Source organism: Neodiprion pinetum, chromosome 1 (assembly GCF_021155775.2).
Source record: "Neodiprion pinetum isolate iyNeoPine1 chromosome 1, iyNeoPine1.2, whole genome shotgun sequence".
Classification (NCBI taxonomy): domain Eukaryota; kingdom Metazoa; phylum Arthropoda; class Insecta; order Hymenoptera; family Diprionidae; genus Neodiprion; species Neodiprion pinetum.
The window spans coordinates 14866365-14886914 of NC_060232.1; the positions used below are offsets into that span (position 1 = coordinate 14866365).

General features: G+C 38.1%; 1 protein-coding gene across 3 annotated transcripts in view; it reads right to left on the reverse strand.

Annotated features, from left to right (window-relative positions):
* The window catches only part of Tg (transglutaminase), a 519386-nt gene that overhangs the window by 387095 nt on the left and 111741 nt on the right, over positions 1 to 20550 (reverse strand). For 2 of the 3 annotated variants that reach the window (XM_046608806.2, XM_069134516.1), the window contains exon 2: positions 4188 to 4537. In XM_046608806.2, coding sequence (XP_046464762.1) covers positions 4188 to 4537 — 350 coding nt within the window. Of the gene's footprint in view, positions 1 to 2317; positions 2509 to 4187; positions 4538 to 20550 lie in introns of those variants that run through there. The other variant, XM_046608807.2, reaches the window with a different exon arrangement.

The window sequence follows — 20550 nt, forward strand, 5'->3', positions numbered from 1 at the left end:
TTACCACATAAAAAAAGACGAATTAATGGTCGAACAAGACTGCTTCATGTGGGGATATCGGGTTATAGTACTGTCAAAATTGAGAAAAACAATATTAGACAAATTACATGCCTCACATACCGGCATTGTGAAAATGAAATCTACAGCAAGATCATTTTTGTGGTGGCCCAACACCGACAAAGACATAGAAGACATAGTCCGTTCTTGTAGTGACTGTATTGAAGTGGGTGACAACCCAGTTAAAAGCGAATTAAACTCATGGAAATGGCCAGACATACCATGGCTAAGAGTTCACACAGACTTCATAGGATCATACAAAGGGTACACTTTTCTCTTATTGATTGACGCGAAAACAAAGTGGCCAGAAGTGTTTCAAATGAAATCAACAAATGCATCTAAATGCATAGAAGTGTTTCGAAAAGTTTTCTCACGTTTTGGTGTCCCACTTCAAATATAGTAAGCGACAATGGCCCACAATATACATGTAAAGAATTTTCAGAGTTCGTAAAAAAACTAGGAATCAAACATATTTTCAGCAGTAAAATATCCAACATCCAATGGGGCAGCTGAAAACTTTGTCAAAACATTCAAAAGAAAACTGAAAATTCTATTAAATAAGGGACAAAATGTACAGATCGCTATTGATAACATATTATTCGACTACAGAACCTCAAAACACTGTACAACAGGCGAAACGCCAGCTAAATTAATGCTAGGTAGACAACTACGCAACGAATTTGATTTGATACGTCTCGGTATACAAATCGAAAATAATTTTGAATTAGATAGGCAAGCTCGGAACTCGAGAGCGAAGAGAAAAATAATATTTCAACCGTATGAAAAAGTATGGGCAAAAGACTTTAGTATCAACTCACCTTCATGCGTCCCAGCTACAGTGTATAAAAAGCTAGGGCCAGTAACATATGGAGTAAAACTTGAATCGGGACTTATCGTTAAGCGACATGCGGATCAATTACAAAAAACTTGTTGGAAATCCTCGAACTCGAATATAAAACAAAATGACGCCACGAAAATAGCGTCAAGAAGGTCTCCCAGATTAAATAAATAATTCTATTTGTAACTACGTCTTCGTCACAAATTAGTGGGGAAGAGTGTAGTGTTTGTATACAATATATGTAATGTAGTAATACAGTATCTATATATGTATAAGCAGATAAGGAGTGGGGATAAACTCCCTAACTTCGACGTCTAATCACTCTTAATAAAGCCTCTCTCAGGTAAACACTTCTCTGTTCATTCTTCCTTCAATACATTGCACATACCTTATCTTGGGAGGTCGATATACAACCGCAAGTGGCAGATTAGGAACTTCTTTACTCGGTATCGCAAAGATGAGGTATTCCGGCTCGTGATAATATTGCTCTGGGGACGAGGCAAGAATATTAGCATTGATAATATAATGTAGGTAACCTGCAACTCCACCACAGCCAATGCCAAGCCTATCCCGGCAGAATAATACGTTATTAAGTAATGATACAGATTCGTCCGAAATCTTCTTCTGTAGGAATGTTTCAGATACGCAAATCAAATGAAAGATGTGGTGGTAAAGTTAGAGTCTCGAAATTCATCGATTTGAGTTACCAGTGATTGTGCGTTGCTGTGACATATAAGTGATTTATCAGATTTAGGCAATGCAATACAGGGTAGAGTATTGCTTGACTTAGGATAATGGGGGCAAGTTATAGATCCATGTTTATTCTCAAATCCCACGATAAGTGGTTCGAAATCACGCTCAGACAGAACGACCCCACTGGATAGGGCAACTGAGTCTAGAGGGGTTTCAGTAGTAGTACCAGATAGTCAGCTACGAGGTCAAGGAAGGTCGCTAAGTTTGCGAACGCAATGGGTCGAATCGTCATTATCTTTTCTTAAGTGAACTGCTCCATTCCTGACCCAGATGTGTTTGTATCCATGTTGACGGGCAAACAGACGGCTAGCATTGTAGAGTTACAGTTCAGATGACGTAAGTGGTACAGTGATATATACACGACTGTTAGGCAAGTTGGAGTCGATGTTTTTTGCTAACAAGTCCTTTAAAATGCGTTTCTTGTCGATCCACATCTTACACTTTATAGAGGAAGCAAACATAACAATGAGTGGCTGAGGTTTACCCTCAGGATCAGGAATGTGAAAGGCTGCAGTTACGTCATAAGCTGTGTCAGAGATCCGAAGTGCCGCAGCGATACGAGACACCTCACCGAGTGCTGAAGTGTCAGCAATATCAGGAAGACCTGTTATAAATATTTCAAAATCACGTCGTTGTCTCTAGAAGGAATTAAAGCTGATCATTTCTCACATGACTTAGATGTGTTCCGATAATTCGACGTTTCAGCTCGTAAGGCACTGCACTCGTCAACAAGCTTCTGAGCACGATCATCCGCAGCGCCGTCACGTTTTTCGAGAGAAAGACAGCGAGCATTGAATGCCTCATTCGCAAGGGCGAGTTTGTCGATTTTAGTAACCGCATCTTGTGTGGTTACGGCAATCCTGTCAATTTTAACAGAAACATGGTCAAGACAGGATTTCATATTACATATTTATGGAAGACAGCTTAGAGTTCATTTTGCTGACGGCCCTAGTGACGTTGAGGATATCCCTGGAGAGAGACGCTCAGGAAATCGTTTCTAATTCGGTGCGAGACAAAGTAGGTTGACCCTGATTGGTATTTTCAGTCGCCATGTTGAAAGGATTAGGTTGGCGCTGCTGATCTACTCCAAATGTGGAAGACGCGATAGATAAGCTCGAAAGTGGAGTGTCAATAACGCATCTGTGGCAGGTATATCGAAAGTTTACGGACCGTATGACTTTAAACGGGAGAGACAGATGATTTTTTACGCATCTATAATGAAAAACGCGTGCACATCCACCTTGGCAATGAATTTCGCTGCTACACACGGATCAACCACATTTACCACAGTTTAGCGTCATGTATATGAACTTAGGCGAGGGAGAATTGACAGGGTACAATCAAGAGTTAGTGTCAGTGTTTGATCACCGTGCTAATCACTTGCTATGAACAGCACACAGCTTAATCATACACATGGCCCATATACCCATGGAACATATGCACAGGGATTGTTACGAAATTTCGAGGCACATTAGATACTTGAAGACGCAGTATTGCTGAGAGAAAGTTTTCACTTGTACATAGAGTTCAAATAAAGGCAGATAGCAAAATACTAATGAAATTCATTTTAACAGTGAAAGAAGCGCTATCCATTGATACCAGGTAGAAAATGGGGTATTGCAGATGGACCGGATAACAAGCATAAAAGCAGGAGCAGATCCGAAACCCTAGAAAGAGAGAGAGAGAGAGAGAGAGAGAGAGAGGGAGAGAGGGAGGGAGGGAGGGAGGGAGGGAGGGAGGGAGGGAGGGAGGGAGAGAGAGAGAGAGAGAGAGAGAGAGAGAGAGATTATTGTTTTTCTACTTGTAATTATTTAAACAATCACCCAGTTAAATTTCATCCGGCGTACTATAACTTTATTTTATGCGTTTTTTTACAAGTTCATGCGAGCAGCTGACGTATAGTCCCCCCCTCCACGATGCAGCTGACTATTTTTCTTCAGCTCAGCATAATGTCAACTATTTCTGAAAACAGTTTCAGCCGGCGTGCTATTGCTTGATTTTTTTTTCACTATTTTCTCGACCTCCCACACCCACACCCACCGCGGGCGCGTCAGCTGACGGTGGGTTCACTTATTAGTGATTCGAGATCTATTGAAAAAGATGGTAATCGATCGGCGTAAAAACACTACCTAAAATGCAACGCTACCTCCCGGACTAACTGTACTCTTATAGATATAGGTTATAACCATATTAGACTACGTACTGAAGACCTAGGTAAGGCATGCGAACAAGAAGTTTGCCGTTTGCTCAGACGGTTAAAGTATTGAAGCATCGCCAAAATGATTTCACTTGGTAAAAGAAAAGTAGAGCTATTCTGGAGTGTTCGCAATCAAAAATAGACCTAGCCTGCTATGGGTGATGTTAACTTAAGCATCCAGTAAACTCCTTGCAACAGTAATAATTATCTTGGCAAAAATGCATTCACAGAATGACTCCACCATGTGGAACGATATGGAAATTTAACAATTTCATTTCAGTCCTGAAGCATGCCACAAACTAGATATTGTATAATCTGGTTTCGAATAAATAGAACACTCACTTTCAATTTCAACGTGTTACCGTCAAAATAATCTTCAACTGCATGCCATGGGCCTTCACTGTCACTTTCAGTTTTCAGAACTGGTGCTGCGACTAGGGTTCCATGTCCATATTGTGGTTTTTCAACGCCATCCAGAGTGAATACCAATGAAATTGCATCGGTATTCGGATTGTATGCGCGTGACAGAATAAGTTTGATGTAGAACGGTTCTCCTCTGCGAATGATCAATCTGGCAGTATCATTCTTACGTCTTGATAATTCAAACCTTGACGTTCTATGGGCCTCCGCATTTTTCAGCACACATTGGTCTACGTTGACAACCGTCAGTATAGAAACTTCAGAATCTCCCCCTGGAATCAAGGATATTATTGGTTTTACAATACAATTCGTGAAATAGTGTCTCAAACATGAATTTATTATTGTTTGACGAAACTTGAATAGTACTTCATGTAGCATGGCCGTAAAGTCAGTATTTTTAAGCAAGTATTGGGATCATTGTTCCAATCAAAAATAGCCTACGGGTACGCGCTATATGATGTTTTTATAAAAAATCATGAAAAGCCAGTTTGAGGCCAGTTGAGATCTGCACCTCGTACCCCGCAACAGAAGTCACAGCTGCCACATAGAGAAAAGGATGTACGACAATGCAATGTCTATAAAGCTAGGACCGCCACAACGGAATTTCACAGTAACACCAATTTTGTTGTTAAGGACGTTGCCTACTCCCGGCGGAACTGCTGCTTGCAAATTTTAATTTCACGCGATGCAAGTTTTCTCCGACATTTATAAAGATATCGAACTTCTATTAGAAGCATTTTGAAGGCAAAGGATCAATCTGTGTCGTGTATTTTTCCGAATTTAAAATTTTTTTTTCGAAGTCGTAAAAAACAGCACTGAAAGTCAGCAAAGTTCCCGTTGTAATAAAACAAGAACGAATTTTTTTTCACAATTCTACGAAATACACGATACAGATAGATCCTTCACCTTTGATTCAGGACTAAGAGCAATAAAATCGAACTCAAGATTTGCGAGGAAACTTGCATGAGCTGAAGCAAGAAACAGCGGATTTTCGCCGCGAAAAGCGATTGCTTGCTAGCGCCATCTCTGGCTTAAGCCACCAGTCGTACGAACTAACGGCCGTAGCAGCAGTCTGCATTTAACGCGTGCAAACCCGTAATTCAAAACGCGAGCCGCGAGCGTTATTCGGTGTATTCTTCGTGATTAAATATTAGTAAAGTATTTAAAACTCTTTGATAAGTATTCATCAGTCATTCCCTATGACTAAGATAAGGAAAGTGTTACGGAAAAGTAAGAAAAAGGTCCAGTGTTGGAAAAATTTGGCGGCTTATCAGCGGGAGAGGTTGAGGTAAATAGAATGGCATCAAGTTTGCTTACATAGACTTGATTGTTTTCATTTTCAGACGAACTAACTACCATGCACGTTTTATTAATTCAGAACACCATATTTTTCTAACAATTTCTTCGAATTATTATTTACCGTCCCTTTCTCAATGTGTGTTTTGTAAACCTATTCTTCGGAAAATCGTTTTCCATCTTTCGTCCACTCACGATTACAAACTTACCGATGATTTTTACCGCACACTGATCTACCTAACTGACTATTTGATTGTGATATTTGACTTCTACTGGCCAAGGTCAATGCACAATACACTAATGAATTGAAAACATGACGTACTATCGAAGACATTGTTGCAGCTTGAAGTTTCAGTGCCAGCCACGTTCGGTACGCTACATTCACGTTTCGAAATGAGCCAATTATTCAGCTCGATGAGACCTGAGACTTGACTCCAGCACTGATTCAGCTTTATCAGTTATGTTCGGGTCTTCTCCACATTACGAAAAGGAAGTGGTGTTATTTCGTAGTTTGGACGCCGAAAGGACTGATCTTTGACAAAATTATTCGCGACGACAATTTTTGGAAATTAAAAATGGAAAATAAATTAGCAGACGTTTTTCATTTCTGCCTTTTGCCAGCAATAGTAGACTCCAGACGTGCTTGACAACTTCCGATTGGCGACCCTCCCCAAATAATTGAAGCTAGAAATTCTGCGGTCAAATCAAAAAACTCAACGACTGATGTTTCCATCCGTAAGAAAAAGAAAATGACAACCGACAGTACTAACGAGTAACTATACAGAAGTTTTTACATATTTGTATATTTTTCCTTTCATTTATACATAACCATTTCACAATAATGTCACACACAGAAAACTATTCTTGATTCAAGAATATTTTATTTCTTAGATCAAGAGTATGCTATTTTTTTAATAAAAATATCACATATTCTTGAATGAAGAATACTCAGCACTTGATTCAAGAATATTTTAATTCTTGATTCAAGGATTGTTTTCTTTGTGTGCAGGCCATTTTTTTATTTTTTGTATTACAAATCAACCCTCGCATGTATATCCTGCTTGTTAAATTTTCATTTTTCAGTTATAGCCCATTCGAAAGTTTGCACGGATACAACGTGCTTTCACATTATGTTTTCAAGTTCAGAAATTAATGAATTTCTGAATAATGATCTTTCATATTCGCTTGCTGAATGTTTGCATTTTTCATTCCATAATATTCATTGAAACAGTTTATTTTGAAGATTCGTTCTATTTCTATAATAATTATTTGTTATACCAATGAAACGTCATAACTGAAAGCGAAAAGTATGGTATTCAACGCGATCGAATGTATATATTTTATTTATTGACGCGCCATTACTTTTGATTATGTTTTGTACCGTAGATTTTGCTGATTTTTCAATACGCCTTATCTATCAATTTCTAATATACTCCTGCATGTATAAGTCAATTTTTTTGATTTACTAATTTTCTTTTGAATATCTATCGATGTATGTAACACTTGTAATTTTTCCTGGCATGGTTGAGACGTCGGGACGGGATAGAGTGGGTCTCTTCGTCGCAGCAACTCCCACGTAGTGAGACCTGGGTCATTGATGGCAATGTATTTAGTAGGTATGCGCGATTCTAGATCGATCAACTCAAGAATCGAACTTTTGGGTCGAGAAAATAGATCTTTTGTATTGATACTTTACTAATCGATTTTTTCTAGAATCGATTCCAAGTTTGCAAGGATCGGATTAGGTTCTTAAATCTTCAATTAAAAAAAGTTTTGAAAGTCTATTTTGGCATTCTGTATTTTATGAATAATATAGGTTTGAGAATACAAAAGAATCGACCAATTTCTAGCGCTTAATAAATCTAATATCACAACTAATAAAAAAAGCTTCCCACCTAGTCGGCTGGGTTTGTGTAATATGTGTATAAGAACTATTGCTGTGATAAACAAATATGACCCAAAGCAAACTATTGTTAAATATCAAAACTGTTGAATAAGTACTACATTTGTGTGACACGATTTTTAATCTCCAATATAGACACCGGTCTCCATTTAAACTAAAAAGTAAAAGTAACGATGGATCTTCTGAAGATCAGTCTTTTGTATCCGATTTTTTGGATGAATCAATTTTTCCAAAATCAATTCGAATCGATTCTCAGAATCGATATTTTGCTTGAGATCGCCCATCCCTAGTATTTAGTCATGAATTAGCTAACTGCTGTTTCGGGTAATTTCTCTTGTAATATTTTTCACTTTACTGCAACGAGTTATGCGATAGATCTCTTAAAAACTCGAAGATTATTCAATGATTTCTGTAACTTATTATTATTTGCATAAGCAATAAATATTTGAAATAATATGGATACGTGCCAACCTCTCCTTGGATCAACGTATCCTAATCTCATTAACAACGCGAAACTCATACGGGCTTCCAGTTATATTCCTCGCACGTCAGAACTTCAGAACGTTCAAGTGCAAGCGGCCTGGTCCCAACGGAGCGCAAAGTGGGGGGCCATAGCACGCGAGGGGCACAGACTTAAGTCCCGCCTACTCTTCCCCTTGGCCGCCTGGCTTGAATCGCGCGGGAAGCCAAAGTTGCCGCGCGAGCTCGGTAGGCAACGTCCTTAAAGGTTCTTTGAAGGCTATTTAAGTGCTCATCGTCGATTTTGCGGCTCCACAACTTGCGCCACCAAAAAAAAACGTGTAAAAAATTTTTCCGATTGTGTAGGAATTAACGGCTATTCAAAGGCTCTCGTTCCACAACTTGTCCCAAAAATCTACCCCTGATGAAGGATGTTTCGATTGTTTGTCTCGGAAAGTGTGAAATTTATTGGTAAGTAGCTCAGGATGACTCTCTAACTTATAGGCTTTTCTGATACATAAGGTGCGATTTGACGGCTCCACCCTTGTTTCGTAAAAACCACCCTTTTGTATCCAAAACTGCCAGATCTGATCGTAGACTTAAATTATAGCATCGAAATCGATCGGAGATCATTCTGCGATCCAGACGCTCTCGAGATATGTCATGTAAGATTTAACGGCTCCATCTTTTCAGCAAACCAATATGTAACTAATACATATGCATAAGAGCACTTGCAGGTATTAGAGTGATATGATATAATAATGTATATGGTATACCCAAGGTATTACATACAGGTCCGGAAACTAGTAGGGTGAGGAATGACTCAGATAATGAGGTAAAACCGTGGTTGTCGTCTTCGCCGTCTGCAGCGCTGCCCCCTCGGGGTGAGCCAATCATAAATCAGATCCGAACAGCTGATTTTTCGGAATCAACAATCCTGGATAACACTCAAAAATGAAGAAAGATGCGAATAAAAAATGATTGAGAAGTTTACTAGCATTCCATGGCGGGTGTGATAATTGTTTTATTTTGACGGAATCCTCAAATGTTTAAGTCAATAAAATCCATAAACATCAAGCGAGGTCTCACAACTTTTGAGACAGTTTGACACACACTTTACACTGAGTTATGAACTGTCAAAAACTTCGATGAGCAGGTTATCTTATCGGTATATATCTGTATCTATCATACCCCGGGCCAATGGCGCCCCTAGCGGATAGATAGGAAACAAGACCGTGTGCCTCACTAACGGTGACACCCCCTACCACTCAAAAGTGCCGGAGTTACCAGACCTGTATGTAAGACCGTGAGTAGACCCCAAATCTTCACGATGTAACACTATTGTCACATAATGTGAGAACTGTAAACGATACATTATGCAAGCACCGCCAGAGAACAAAGTAATATACATAGCGTACACATAATCTATTTTGAAATGAGTGATGTATTCTTCACGTAACATAACGTCTATAAACGATACCTAATATTGAAGGCACATCCCAGGAACGAAGTAATATAGCACAGGAGACATACAGGTGACATAATATCTTTTTAAACATGTTACGTATTTTGTGTGTTATACAATGCACACAAATAACACAAAACAATGAATGCATCTGATTTGGACAAGAAAGTATTAATTATAATATTATACGATTAAATATGACGTGCATCATACTCATGGATAAACTGTAGGTAGGTATGTCTGATCGCCCAATATTTCTGCAAGCTCATTTGAAAAGCTCTTAATTGATGCATATATATCCCAGGCAGCACATTCATATCCCAGTAACGTAACAAATACTTGAATCTTGTTCCTTCCGACATTACAGCTACATCACATGTGCTCTATATGTACAGTACATTTAGTCTGGTATGTCCGCCACAAAACATTATGGTAGCTATATAACAGACACAGAACAGAGATACGTATCAATGATATCACAGATGTGGATGAGATTCACATCCTTGCAACTCCGATATGTATCATTCATGTTCTTATTTTTTGCATCCAGCGCATGGCAGTTACATTTTGCGGTGACAGATCAGATTCCTATTAGTCCAGTCGGAATGTACATGAATTTGGACGACTTCTATGCAACAGCCGTGCCAAATCGTAAATTTTTTTTTAAGTAGTTTGGACCTCAAAGAATATAGTGTGAAATTTGTGGGATCGCAAAAGGACGACTTTTGGCCAAAAAAATTATTTAAATAAACAAATGTCACTATTTTGATGTTATTATCTCTGGAATGAGATTTATCGAAGAATGTTTCCTACAAAAAATGTGCGCCATAAGAAAATCTACAAAATAAGTCCTATGCAAAAATCACGTAGAATTATCAGTTTAGCGGTAAATCACTGTTAAACAACAATTTTTCGAAAAATTTCTTATTGTATTTACGTGGTTTATTTATAAAGTACTGTTCTGAAACTCATCCATCACCTAAAAGAAACTGTCCTGAAGAGATATTGTCAAGTTTTATCCAGCCATGTTATATAGTTTAGCAATAATGACCGATTTTCGTAAATCCAGCTCATCGATATAGCACTTGTTCCACAAGACCGAGAAGGTGCAAAAAAATCAGAGTGATTCTTTTCAGCATGTACATTCAGGATTTAACCGAAAAGAATAGGTTTTTTAAAAAAAATCCATGTTTTTCGGGGATATCAAATTTTAGCTTATAAACAAATAGAAGTTACGCCTTAAATATTTAAGTTATTTAAAATGTTCTTCAAGATTCTCATAGGTCTTAGCGAGACGCGTAATTTAAAAAAAAGTCTCAATATCTTTATTACAAGCCGAGATACAATCATTTTTACATTTGTTTAATTTAATACTGTTTAAATCAACATTTTCGCGAAATTCAAGCTCGCGGGCATTCGTAATAGTGTTAGACATAATATTCGATATTATAGAAACCATTTTGAGCAATAATCTAATGGCAGATCATGATTGCATTCGGTCGCTCGCGCGCGGAATATACGGATGGCGGCGTCGGTGCCGCCGGGTGGCGTGGTGGGGGCCTGCGTTTTGCCCCGCGGCTCCTCTCACGCAGCTTAGTTAACTATTTCCATATCTCTCTTATAAATTGTCGTAAATAAATTTTTTTTTCTAATTTCACGCAGTTTTTTCTCAAGAATTCAAAAATGCTCATGAAAATTAATATTCTCCAAGCCTCGCGCGGTTTAATCAACTGTTTCCATATCTTCCTTATAAATCGTGGTAAAACAAAATTTTTTTCAATTCTCATGTTAATCGCCCGTGTTTTGAGGACAATCGGTCGTTCAAGGCCATAAATAATCCCTTATGTACTAGGGAATCCCAACTTCTATGACTCAAGGCCCCAGCCGACCCTTTCAGGTAGTTTGAAAGAAGTATAAGTGCGAGAGAGATGCAATGAAGAAACCGTTAGCTTTAGGCGAGGGACAGCCAGAGCTTCAGTTTCATCTGTTACTTCGTCGAGGACAGTCGTTTTTGTGTATACATGCGTTTATGTGTTTTATATTTGAAAAATATACCCTGTACATCGAAGACGGAACGAAGGTAAGCGTGTGCATCTTTATATTATAAATTTATTGAAATACAAATACGTTCACGCTAATATTCGGTTTTAAGTATGTCATACAAGGTAATGGACCATTTTGAAATTGTATTACAGGATATTATATTGAACGAAGACGCTTGTGTGCCAGCGAACATCGTTCTGTCCGGTTGTAGTCGGAGGTTCGATATCCGTTATTTTGGTAAGTGTAAATATTGTTGAAGAATATACTGATTATTATCAATACACATTGATTATTATAGAATTGAAATCCACCTTTTACTGTGATAACGTCATGTGAGGTAATGAAACAAACACGATTTAAATTGTTACAGATTTTTGCTGACGCATCTGAGCACAGGAAGAAGGTCGAAATTTCCTGAAACGTGTGTGCATATAAGGCGAACTATAAGGCGAACGGATAAATTTTGGAGTGAGATTTGGTCAAATATGACCGTTGAACAAGCGCTGATGAGGCCGATGAAAGATATTGGTGGTCCAACGCGAGGCAGAGGGATGTCTGAGCGCGTGCTTTCAAAATGGGTCTTAACAACGCCAGCGTTAGTTGATTGAACAGATTCACTCACTGAGTTCTGTAACGTTTTTTTAGCCACGACTGAACAGCATGTTAATGCACGAGCAACCCGTATCACGAGAGACATCGCCGATATGAACAAACTGAAATCGTGGTTCCAAGATCATAACCCTGTTCCCGAAACAGATGGCATTATCTCCCTGAGTACTGGTTTAAAAGGAGGAAAGAATAATAATATCAATTGCCACGAAGCTTTGGAAATAGGGTTACGGTGCTTGACTGAAACGTCAAAACGGGATGAAAATGGCGCTCCGAACACGTTCAAGGACGTGAAATACAAAAGAAAAAATAAAGTTACGTCGCTCAAAGCATTGACTTCCACTATCAAAGTTTCCGAGAACAACGTAACAATCGATCCGTCATTATTGTTCCAAAGAATTTGTGTCCTGAAAAAATCAGATAAAGAATTGAAAGCTTATTTCAATTACGAGCTTGCACCGTACCCATTATCGCTTTTTGATGAAAAGAGAATGAGAAAAACTGAAAAATCAAAGCTGTACGATTTTTTTACACCCAAATAGAAGCCAATTAAAGGTAATGATGTTTATGTAATCGATGGTGGCTTTTTTTTGCATAAAGTTGTATGACGTCAAAACGAGAAGTTCGGTGACATTGTCACGAGCTATGTAAATTACCTCAAGAGCAATTATTCAAACAATTGTATAATAGTTTTCGATGGATATCCTGATAAAGGCGAAAAAAGCACATAAAAAGCGCAGAGAGGTTCCGCAGGGGAAGAATAAATTGTGCCCCAGAAGTTGTTTGCGAGATCAATATGGTTTTAAAATTACCGCAAGACCAATTTTTATCGAATAAGAAAAATAAGCTTCATCTCATTGAGATATTGTCCCAAAAATGACGAAATGAGGGTTTTATTGCCAATCAAGCTGTCGAGGATGCAGATAGCTTGATCATAAACACAGCAATCTCTGTTTGCGACAGTTACGATTCAGTATACGTAGTTGGCGAAGAGTTGATTTACTTGTCATATTAACGTAAATTGCGCAATCGAAAAACAATATTTATCTGTTTAAACCTAGCCGCCAGAGTATCGAGGAGAAATTATATTCCACCAATAGTTTCAAATATCCTGAGATACGACATCTTATCCGCTTTATCCACACTTTTACAGGCTGTGACACAACGTCTTCGCTGTACAAGCAGGGAAAAGCCAAATTGATTAAACTTTTGAGGAGTGACTGTTATTAAAGCAGAATAGTTAATCTTATGGAGAGAATAGGAAGGGTGTTTTGGTTGAGAAAATTATCTTTGATATGTTTAACATATTTTCTGTTTTTATTTAAATGACAATGAAATATCACACTTCCTTACCGTAGAGACTGGAAAAGAAGACTAGACAAATAGGCAAATATGGCCGCCGCGTCGATCGCAGCACCGCCAGCCCACGCGGCCGGAGATTGCTGAACGTCGCATGACCGACTCAGGCCCGTACACCGAGAGGCGTCGCCCCGAAATGCGACCAACATTCTCATCAAATGTAATTATCTCAAGAGAGAAGCTAGCCTTTTCAATGATCGAAATGCGTTGAAAAGTTCGATACGGGCAGCCGGCCAGAACATCGTTCTGACGCTATATGGCGCACGAGAAAATGATAGCTTCTCTTTTGATGAATTTCGGTACTTATGTTTTACGAAGTCAACCCTCAAAAGTACGTTCAATTTAAGCTGTCTTCCCCCAACCGCTGAGGCATGCAATGAACATTCGCTTCGCACTTATTTACAAGTGTGCGAGTGGCAAGGCGATTGTTCAAAGGATCCAATGCAATGGGGGTGGAAAAAAAGCAAAGGTATGTTGATGCCGATTACTTATAGAAAGGACCCAATTCCGGCCTATTTATTAGAAATAATTTCTTGCGGTTGCGATACGAGTAAATGTGAAACGAATTGTGCGTGCCGGAAAGTAGGGCTAAAATGCACAATATTGTGCAAAAAATGTAACGGACAACATTGTTCGAATGTCATCGAACCTTAAATAGTTCTAAGCGATGACGAAATCGACGAATAATTTTTACGAATTTCAGACGATGTCGATGATGCGGAGGATGTAACGTTTGCAATAAGTAAGGATAATAACGTTGAAGGAAATAACAATGATAACGATAGCTATGAACCAGAGAGAAAAAAAAATGTATTTCCTAATGCGAAGGTACTTGTAAGAATTTATATAGGTAATAATTGTAATAAAAAAAATTACCGACGAATTCAAATTTACTTTTGTTCTCCTCACCTTTTAAATATAAGATTATTTATAGGCCTCCCAACATCAACATTAAATTTAAAAACTAGTTATTTCGGTACGTATTGAAAAATATTGATTTTAACGAACATTTTTGAATTCGTGAGGAAAAACTACGTGAAATTAGAAAAAAAAATTTGTATACGACAATTTATAAGGGAGATATGGAAATAGTTAACTAAGCTGCGCGAGAGGAGCCGCGGGGCGACACGCAGGCCCCCACCACGCCACCCGGCGGCACCGACGCCGCCATCCGTATATTCCGCGCGCGAGCGACCGAATGCAATCATGATCTGCCATGAGATTAATGCTCAAATCGGTTTCTATAATATCAAATATTACGTCTAACACTACTACAAATGCCCGCGAACTTGAATTTCGCGAAAATGTTGATTTAAACAGTAACAAATTAAACAAACGTAAAAATGATTGTATCTCGGCTTGTAATAAAGATATTGAGACTTTTTTTTAAATTACGCGTCTCGCTAAGACCTATGAGAATCTTGAAGAACATTTTGAATAACTTAAATATTTGAGGCGTAACTTCTATTTGTTTATAAGTTAAAATTTTATATCCTCGAAAAACATGGATTTTTTTTAAAAAACCTATTCTTTTCAGTTAAATCTTGAATGTGCATGCTGAAAAAAATCACCCTGATTTTTTTGGACCTTCTCGGTCTTGTGGAACAAGTGTTATATCGACACGCCGGATTTACGAAAATCGGTCATTCTTGCTAAACTATATAACATGGCTGGATAAAACTTACCGATATCTCTTCAGGACAGTTTCTTTTAGGTGGTGGATGAGTTTCAGAACAGTACTTTATAAATAAACCACGTAAATACCATGAGAAATTTTTTGAACCATTGTTTTTTAACAGTGATTTACCGCCAAACCAATAATTCTACGTGATTTTTGCATAAGACTTATTTTGTAGATTTCATTATGGCGCACATTTTTCGTAGAAAGCATTCTTCGATAAATCTCATTCCAAAGATAATAACATCAAAATAGTGACATTTCTTTATTCAAATAATTTTTCCGGTCAAATTCGTCATTTCGCTATCCCACAAATATCACACTATATTCTTTAAGGTTCAAACTACCTACAAAAAAATTGGCGATTTGGCATGGCTGTTGAATAGAACTCATATTTAAGTCTACTGGCCTATATCTGTTACGTAATACATCCAAATGAGAGCCATTGAATGAACATACTTAAGGACGTTGCCTATGCCTCGAAGAGCGCGCGCAAACAGAGACTCACGATTTTCCTTCTCATTTCCTCATTTTTGAAGATAATTAGGTTCTTAGGGGGTCATTTTGAAGGTAAAGGATAGATCTGTGTCGCCTTTTTTGCCGAATTTTCGATTTCGCTTTCAGATTTGCGTAAAACGTACTTGAAAGTACGTTATGTTTGAAGTGAAACACAGCGGACAGTGAATTTTTTTTCGCAATTCGGCGAAAAAGGCGACACAGATCTATTCTTTATCTTCAAAATGACTCCCTAAGAACCTAAGTATCTTCAAAAATGAGGAAATGAGAAGGAAAATCACGAAGCATAAAACAGCAAATTTTTCGCGCAAAAGGCGGGCGGCTGCTAGCGCCACGACTGCGTTGGCGGGCGACCATGCGAATCACAGGCGAGGAGAGTAGACTCAACACCCCCCACTACAATTCCCCTCCTTCGAATCCTCGTCGCTCGGCACGTGGATAGTGTTCCGCGCTTTTATTTTTGCTTGTGTTTTTCTACAGTGTTTTTTATTATTTCGAATCAGTATTTATTCCCGCGATGGCTAAGAAGAGAGGGAATGTGTCTTTGGAGAAGAAGAAACGACCCGGCATAAAGATTTTGGCTAAATTTCAGGAAAAAATGAGGTAAATCGAATTATTTATATGATTGATGGTGCGCCCTCTCTGACTTCGAGATTCAATCACCTGAGTACGAACAATCGCAGGGCTTTAATTTAAGAAGGTACTTTCAAGAGCCGATAGTGCTGTTCATAATAGCAGTATACATTCATTCTTTAGTTTTTTTATACATACGAAAATATAAACTAGAATGCATTGTGACGTGTGGTACTAGCCCGGTTTGCATTAGTCGCTGAAATATGTCATCAATTTGTTACGTGTTCAGGTTAAATGATCGAAATCGATGTTCGGCAATTAGCATGAGTGTTTACACTTTGTCGATCATAAGGAATATTCTTATCACTTATTGTGACTACCTAAGTATCCAAGGTAAAATTACAATGTACCTGGCAGAATTTTCCATACAAAGTAAATACGGCGCGTACGTATTAGGCCACTGAAATACGCGCGTTTTGTTTTTTAGAAATAAACTTGACGTAATTCTGGGGTAATCATACATGCACACATTACTTACAAATCAGCCACCTACAAAACTGTCATCAAATCAGATACTACTGCCAAGTATAATTTATTTAGAAACTAATGATGATTTGGATATACTATAACTAATGATGACAAAAAAAAAAAAAATTGAAATCAAAATTGAAATTCTAAAAAAAAAAACATAAATTTGGATAAAAAAAAAAAAAAAAATTGGAGTACGTGGTACTTGGCGGGCCCATGCTTATATTGCCATTACAACATTGATATAGCTCGACTTGTATTTTCTTGTGCTTGTTTTAAAAAAGCCCGCCTTTACCACTATCTCCAGTTTTTTTTTTTTCAATAAAAATTTTTTTTTTTTTCAATTTCAATTTTGATTTCAATTTTTTTTTTTGTCGTTATAGTATATCAAAATCATCATTAGCTTCTAAATAAATTATACTTGGCAGCAGTATCTGATTTGATGACAGTTTTGTAGGTGGCTGTTTTGTGGGTGGCTGTCAAATTAATATACTTGGCGAAAGGTTTTTGCAACAGAGGTGCTTTTTGGGGATATCAGTACTTTTTGTGGGATTTCGCTTGAACATTTAAAAATTTTGCTCGCTCGCTGCGCTCGCTCGATAGATTTTTGGGATACAGAATTAATATTTGAGACGAAAATAATCGGTGGAAAAGCCAAGTTAGAGCTTTCTCATAATTGCATGTATCAGGTCCAAGGTCTTCTACACATTACGAATAGGAAGTGGTGCTATTTTATAGTTTGGACGTCAAAGGGATTGATTTTTGATAAAATAAAACGTGACGATAAATTCTGGACCGAAAAAATAGAGAATAAATGAGCAGATTTCTTTTACTTTTGTTTGTAACCCGAAATCGTAGATTCTAGACGCGCCCGACAACGCTCAATCCGCGAACCCCCTCAAATCATCGAAGCCCAGATAAGGCCGCGCGTAAGAAACAGTAAATTCACGACCGACAGACGACAAAACACTGTAATCTAAATATATGTACATATGTACATAAATATAATAGCTTTGTATATAGCTTACGTGCAATATTTCTGTGATTTATGTTTAGTTAGTTATATGTATTACTGTGCTAAAAATTTGCTAGTCATATCGTTATAATTATATATCTGATTATTCATTCCAGGAATACTTTCTACTTTCCGTACTACTTTCCATAGTTTGCGCTTTCTATAGAATTTATTTAGCCATATAATGTATACAATGCTCGATGCTTTGTTATATCAATTTTCTTTATCAAGATTACTGTCATGTTTCACTTATACTGTTTCAATTTAATTTCTATGAGATCCTTCTCATACAGATTTCGTGATTATGTTTATTAAGTTTAAACGAGTTCAATTTTACTTTTACCATTTTATATTATTTTTCATCATTTTGTATTTGTTTGGTGCAAACCCGATCATGGTTGGGAGGTAGGGACGGATTAGGCGGGTCTCTGTTTGATAGCGACCTCCACGTGGTGAGACCTGGGAGATTGATGATATTTTCGTTGCTATATCATGAATTTGCTCACAGCTATTCGTTGCATTTTCAATTTAAAATGACCTGTGACGACGTCTGGCCGGTATTCGTAAATAGTTACGTATTATTTTCGAGACTGTATTAGGAACAGCTCTCAGCCGATCAAGCTATGCTTTGAGCTGCCTCAAGACAGTCCTGCAAATCGAACCTGACTATGAATACCGGCTATTAGACTATTACCAGTCACGTGATCGCATAGCGTAGAAATACGGACGCCGGTGAATATAATTTTCGTTGAAATATGAAGAATGTATATCTATATCAACATACGTATAAGGAATTCTACGTCACGTCAATCAAAAAATGACCTCGTATTTTTTCAATCTATTCATACTTTTTTTCACATGAAATAAAGGTAAAAAGAATCGACACGCATTTTGGTGTTCGTCCGAATTATGTTTGTTTTCGAAAGTTACAAGACAATCATTCAATTTTGATCCAAAAGGAGCTCGGATATATCCGGTTCTATTCGACGTAAAGACATCATTTACAGTGCATTCGGAAGGTGAACGAATAAGCTTTCATAAAAAAAATGCAATGTTGAACATTATTGAAAATCCCAATTTTTATAAACAATTCAAATATTTGACGATTTTTACCTCATTAATGACAAGTTTTCGAATTATAAAAAAAATAGTTTCGGGTTCCTTATTAAATTCTGTATTACTAGTAAATTTTTCAAGCGGAATCGGAAAGGAGTCTACTTTTTTTTTCTATTATTCATTAGGCGCTGCGTCGTGCCGAGCGCGATACACTGGGCTGTTTAAAAGTATTTGAAACCGAATGCCCGTGAGGGGTGGAAGAGGATAGCCGCGTCACCCGCCCCACTCCGGCGACAGCTCGGCTGCTCCGTCTCACTTGTTTCATTACCCTCTCTCTCGCCACGGTTAACGCGGGAAGCGGAGTAGCCCGCGCTTTCTAGCTAGGCAACGCCCTTAATACGTATCTGTCACTCCGTGTAATATCCGACGATTGATTTTATGCGCACGTGCACATGTGCACGCTGCTAAAAAAAAGCACACAAATCTCGGGATATATAAGGAAAAAATTGTTTATTACCACCCAGAATATTGAAATAGAGTGTCATAAAAGTAACCAGCTTGAAATGACAAAGCATAACAAAGATACTAGAATATAGAAATTCAACATCTAATAACAGAGAAACGGATATATATTGCCATTACACGCATTTTGCTTAATATACAGGTAGTAGCGTATCAAAATTCAACGTGTTACAGCGAGAAATAAGTACACGCTACTCAACATGGTTCTTGGAGTGTTTAATCACTCATCAAGAGTTCTCTTCTAATGCTAATCGGGATGGGATGAGTGAATGAGAGGGTGAATGAATAAAACCTTAATTTTGCAAGGTAAGAAAAGGATGCTTGTTTCGGCATAATTTCCCTCACGAAACAGAGGGAAAAACCGAAGCGAATCAAATATTTATTCAACACAAATCAAATTGACGGGATACAGGGCAATAAATTCGCTGGCGCATTTTTTCTCAATTAAATTGAATGATCATTCAATAATATTAAACTAGCTTACTAAGTACGGATTTAAATAAATAAAACGCCGCAACTTCTGACGGTCACGTGGAAGCGGGGTAACGGGGAGCGTCCAAGATGGCCCACAGCCGTGCAAACAGCGGTCTCGACGTCTCGGGGATCGAATGCTGAGATGCTCGGGCAACAGATCTGTCGCCGCGTTGACTCTCGCCCCGGGAACGGGCACCTCCCATCACCGAAAGATCACCATCAACGCTTCCCCACAAACCAAACATACACACGCGCGAACCTTGAAACTACGCTAAACGGAACAGATGATGCAATCGCGACGCACGAACAGAAAAAAAAGCTTCACAACACGTCCTACCTATTCGAGCGCTCGATCCTAACTAACTCACGCTATACCCCCACTACGCACAGCAACCGCCGCCACGCGGCCGGAAACCATCAACATCGCGGGGCCTGAGCGGGTGGTGTAAATAAAATTGATAATTCTTTTTTCGATTGAGTTTGATGTCTGTGAGTACTTGTCAAAAAATTAAGTCTCCAAAATTTTTAGCTTTACAAAAAATTTTTTAATGTTCGTTCGAATGACTAATATTTTTCTTCTTGTATATACAGGGTGACCACGATAAGGCCACCCCCTTCCAAAATCTAGCCGCGTGATAATTTGAGAAATTTTTTGCATGGTTTTTGAAGGAATTGCGATGATCTCTCCAATAGCGAAGTCGAAATTTTTTTAGAAACAACCGTGTTTGCGCGCGAAAAAAAAATTTTCGATTTCGGGACTAAAAATAGGGTTGAATTTTTTTTCTGAAA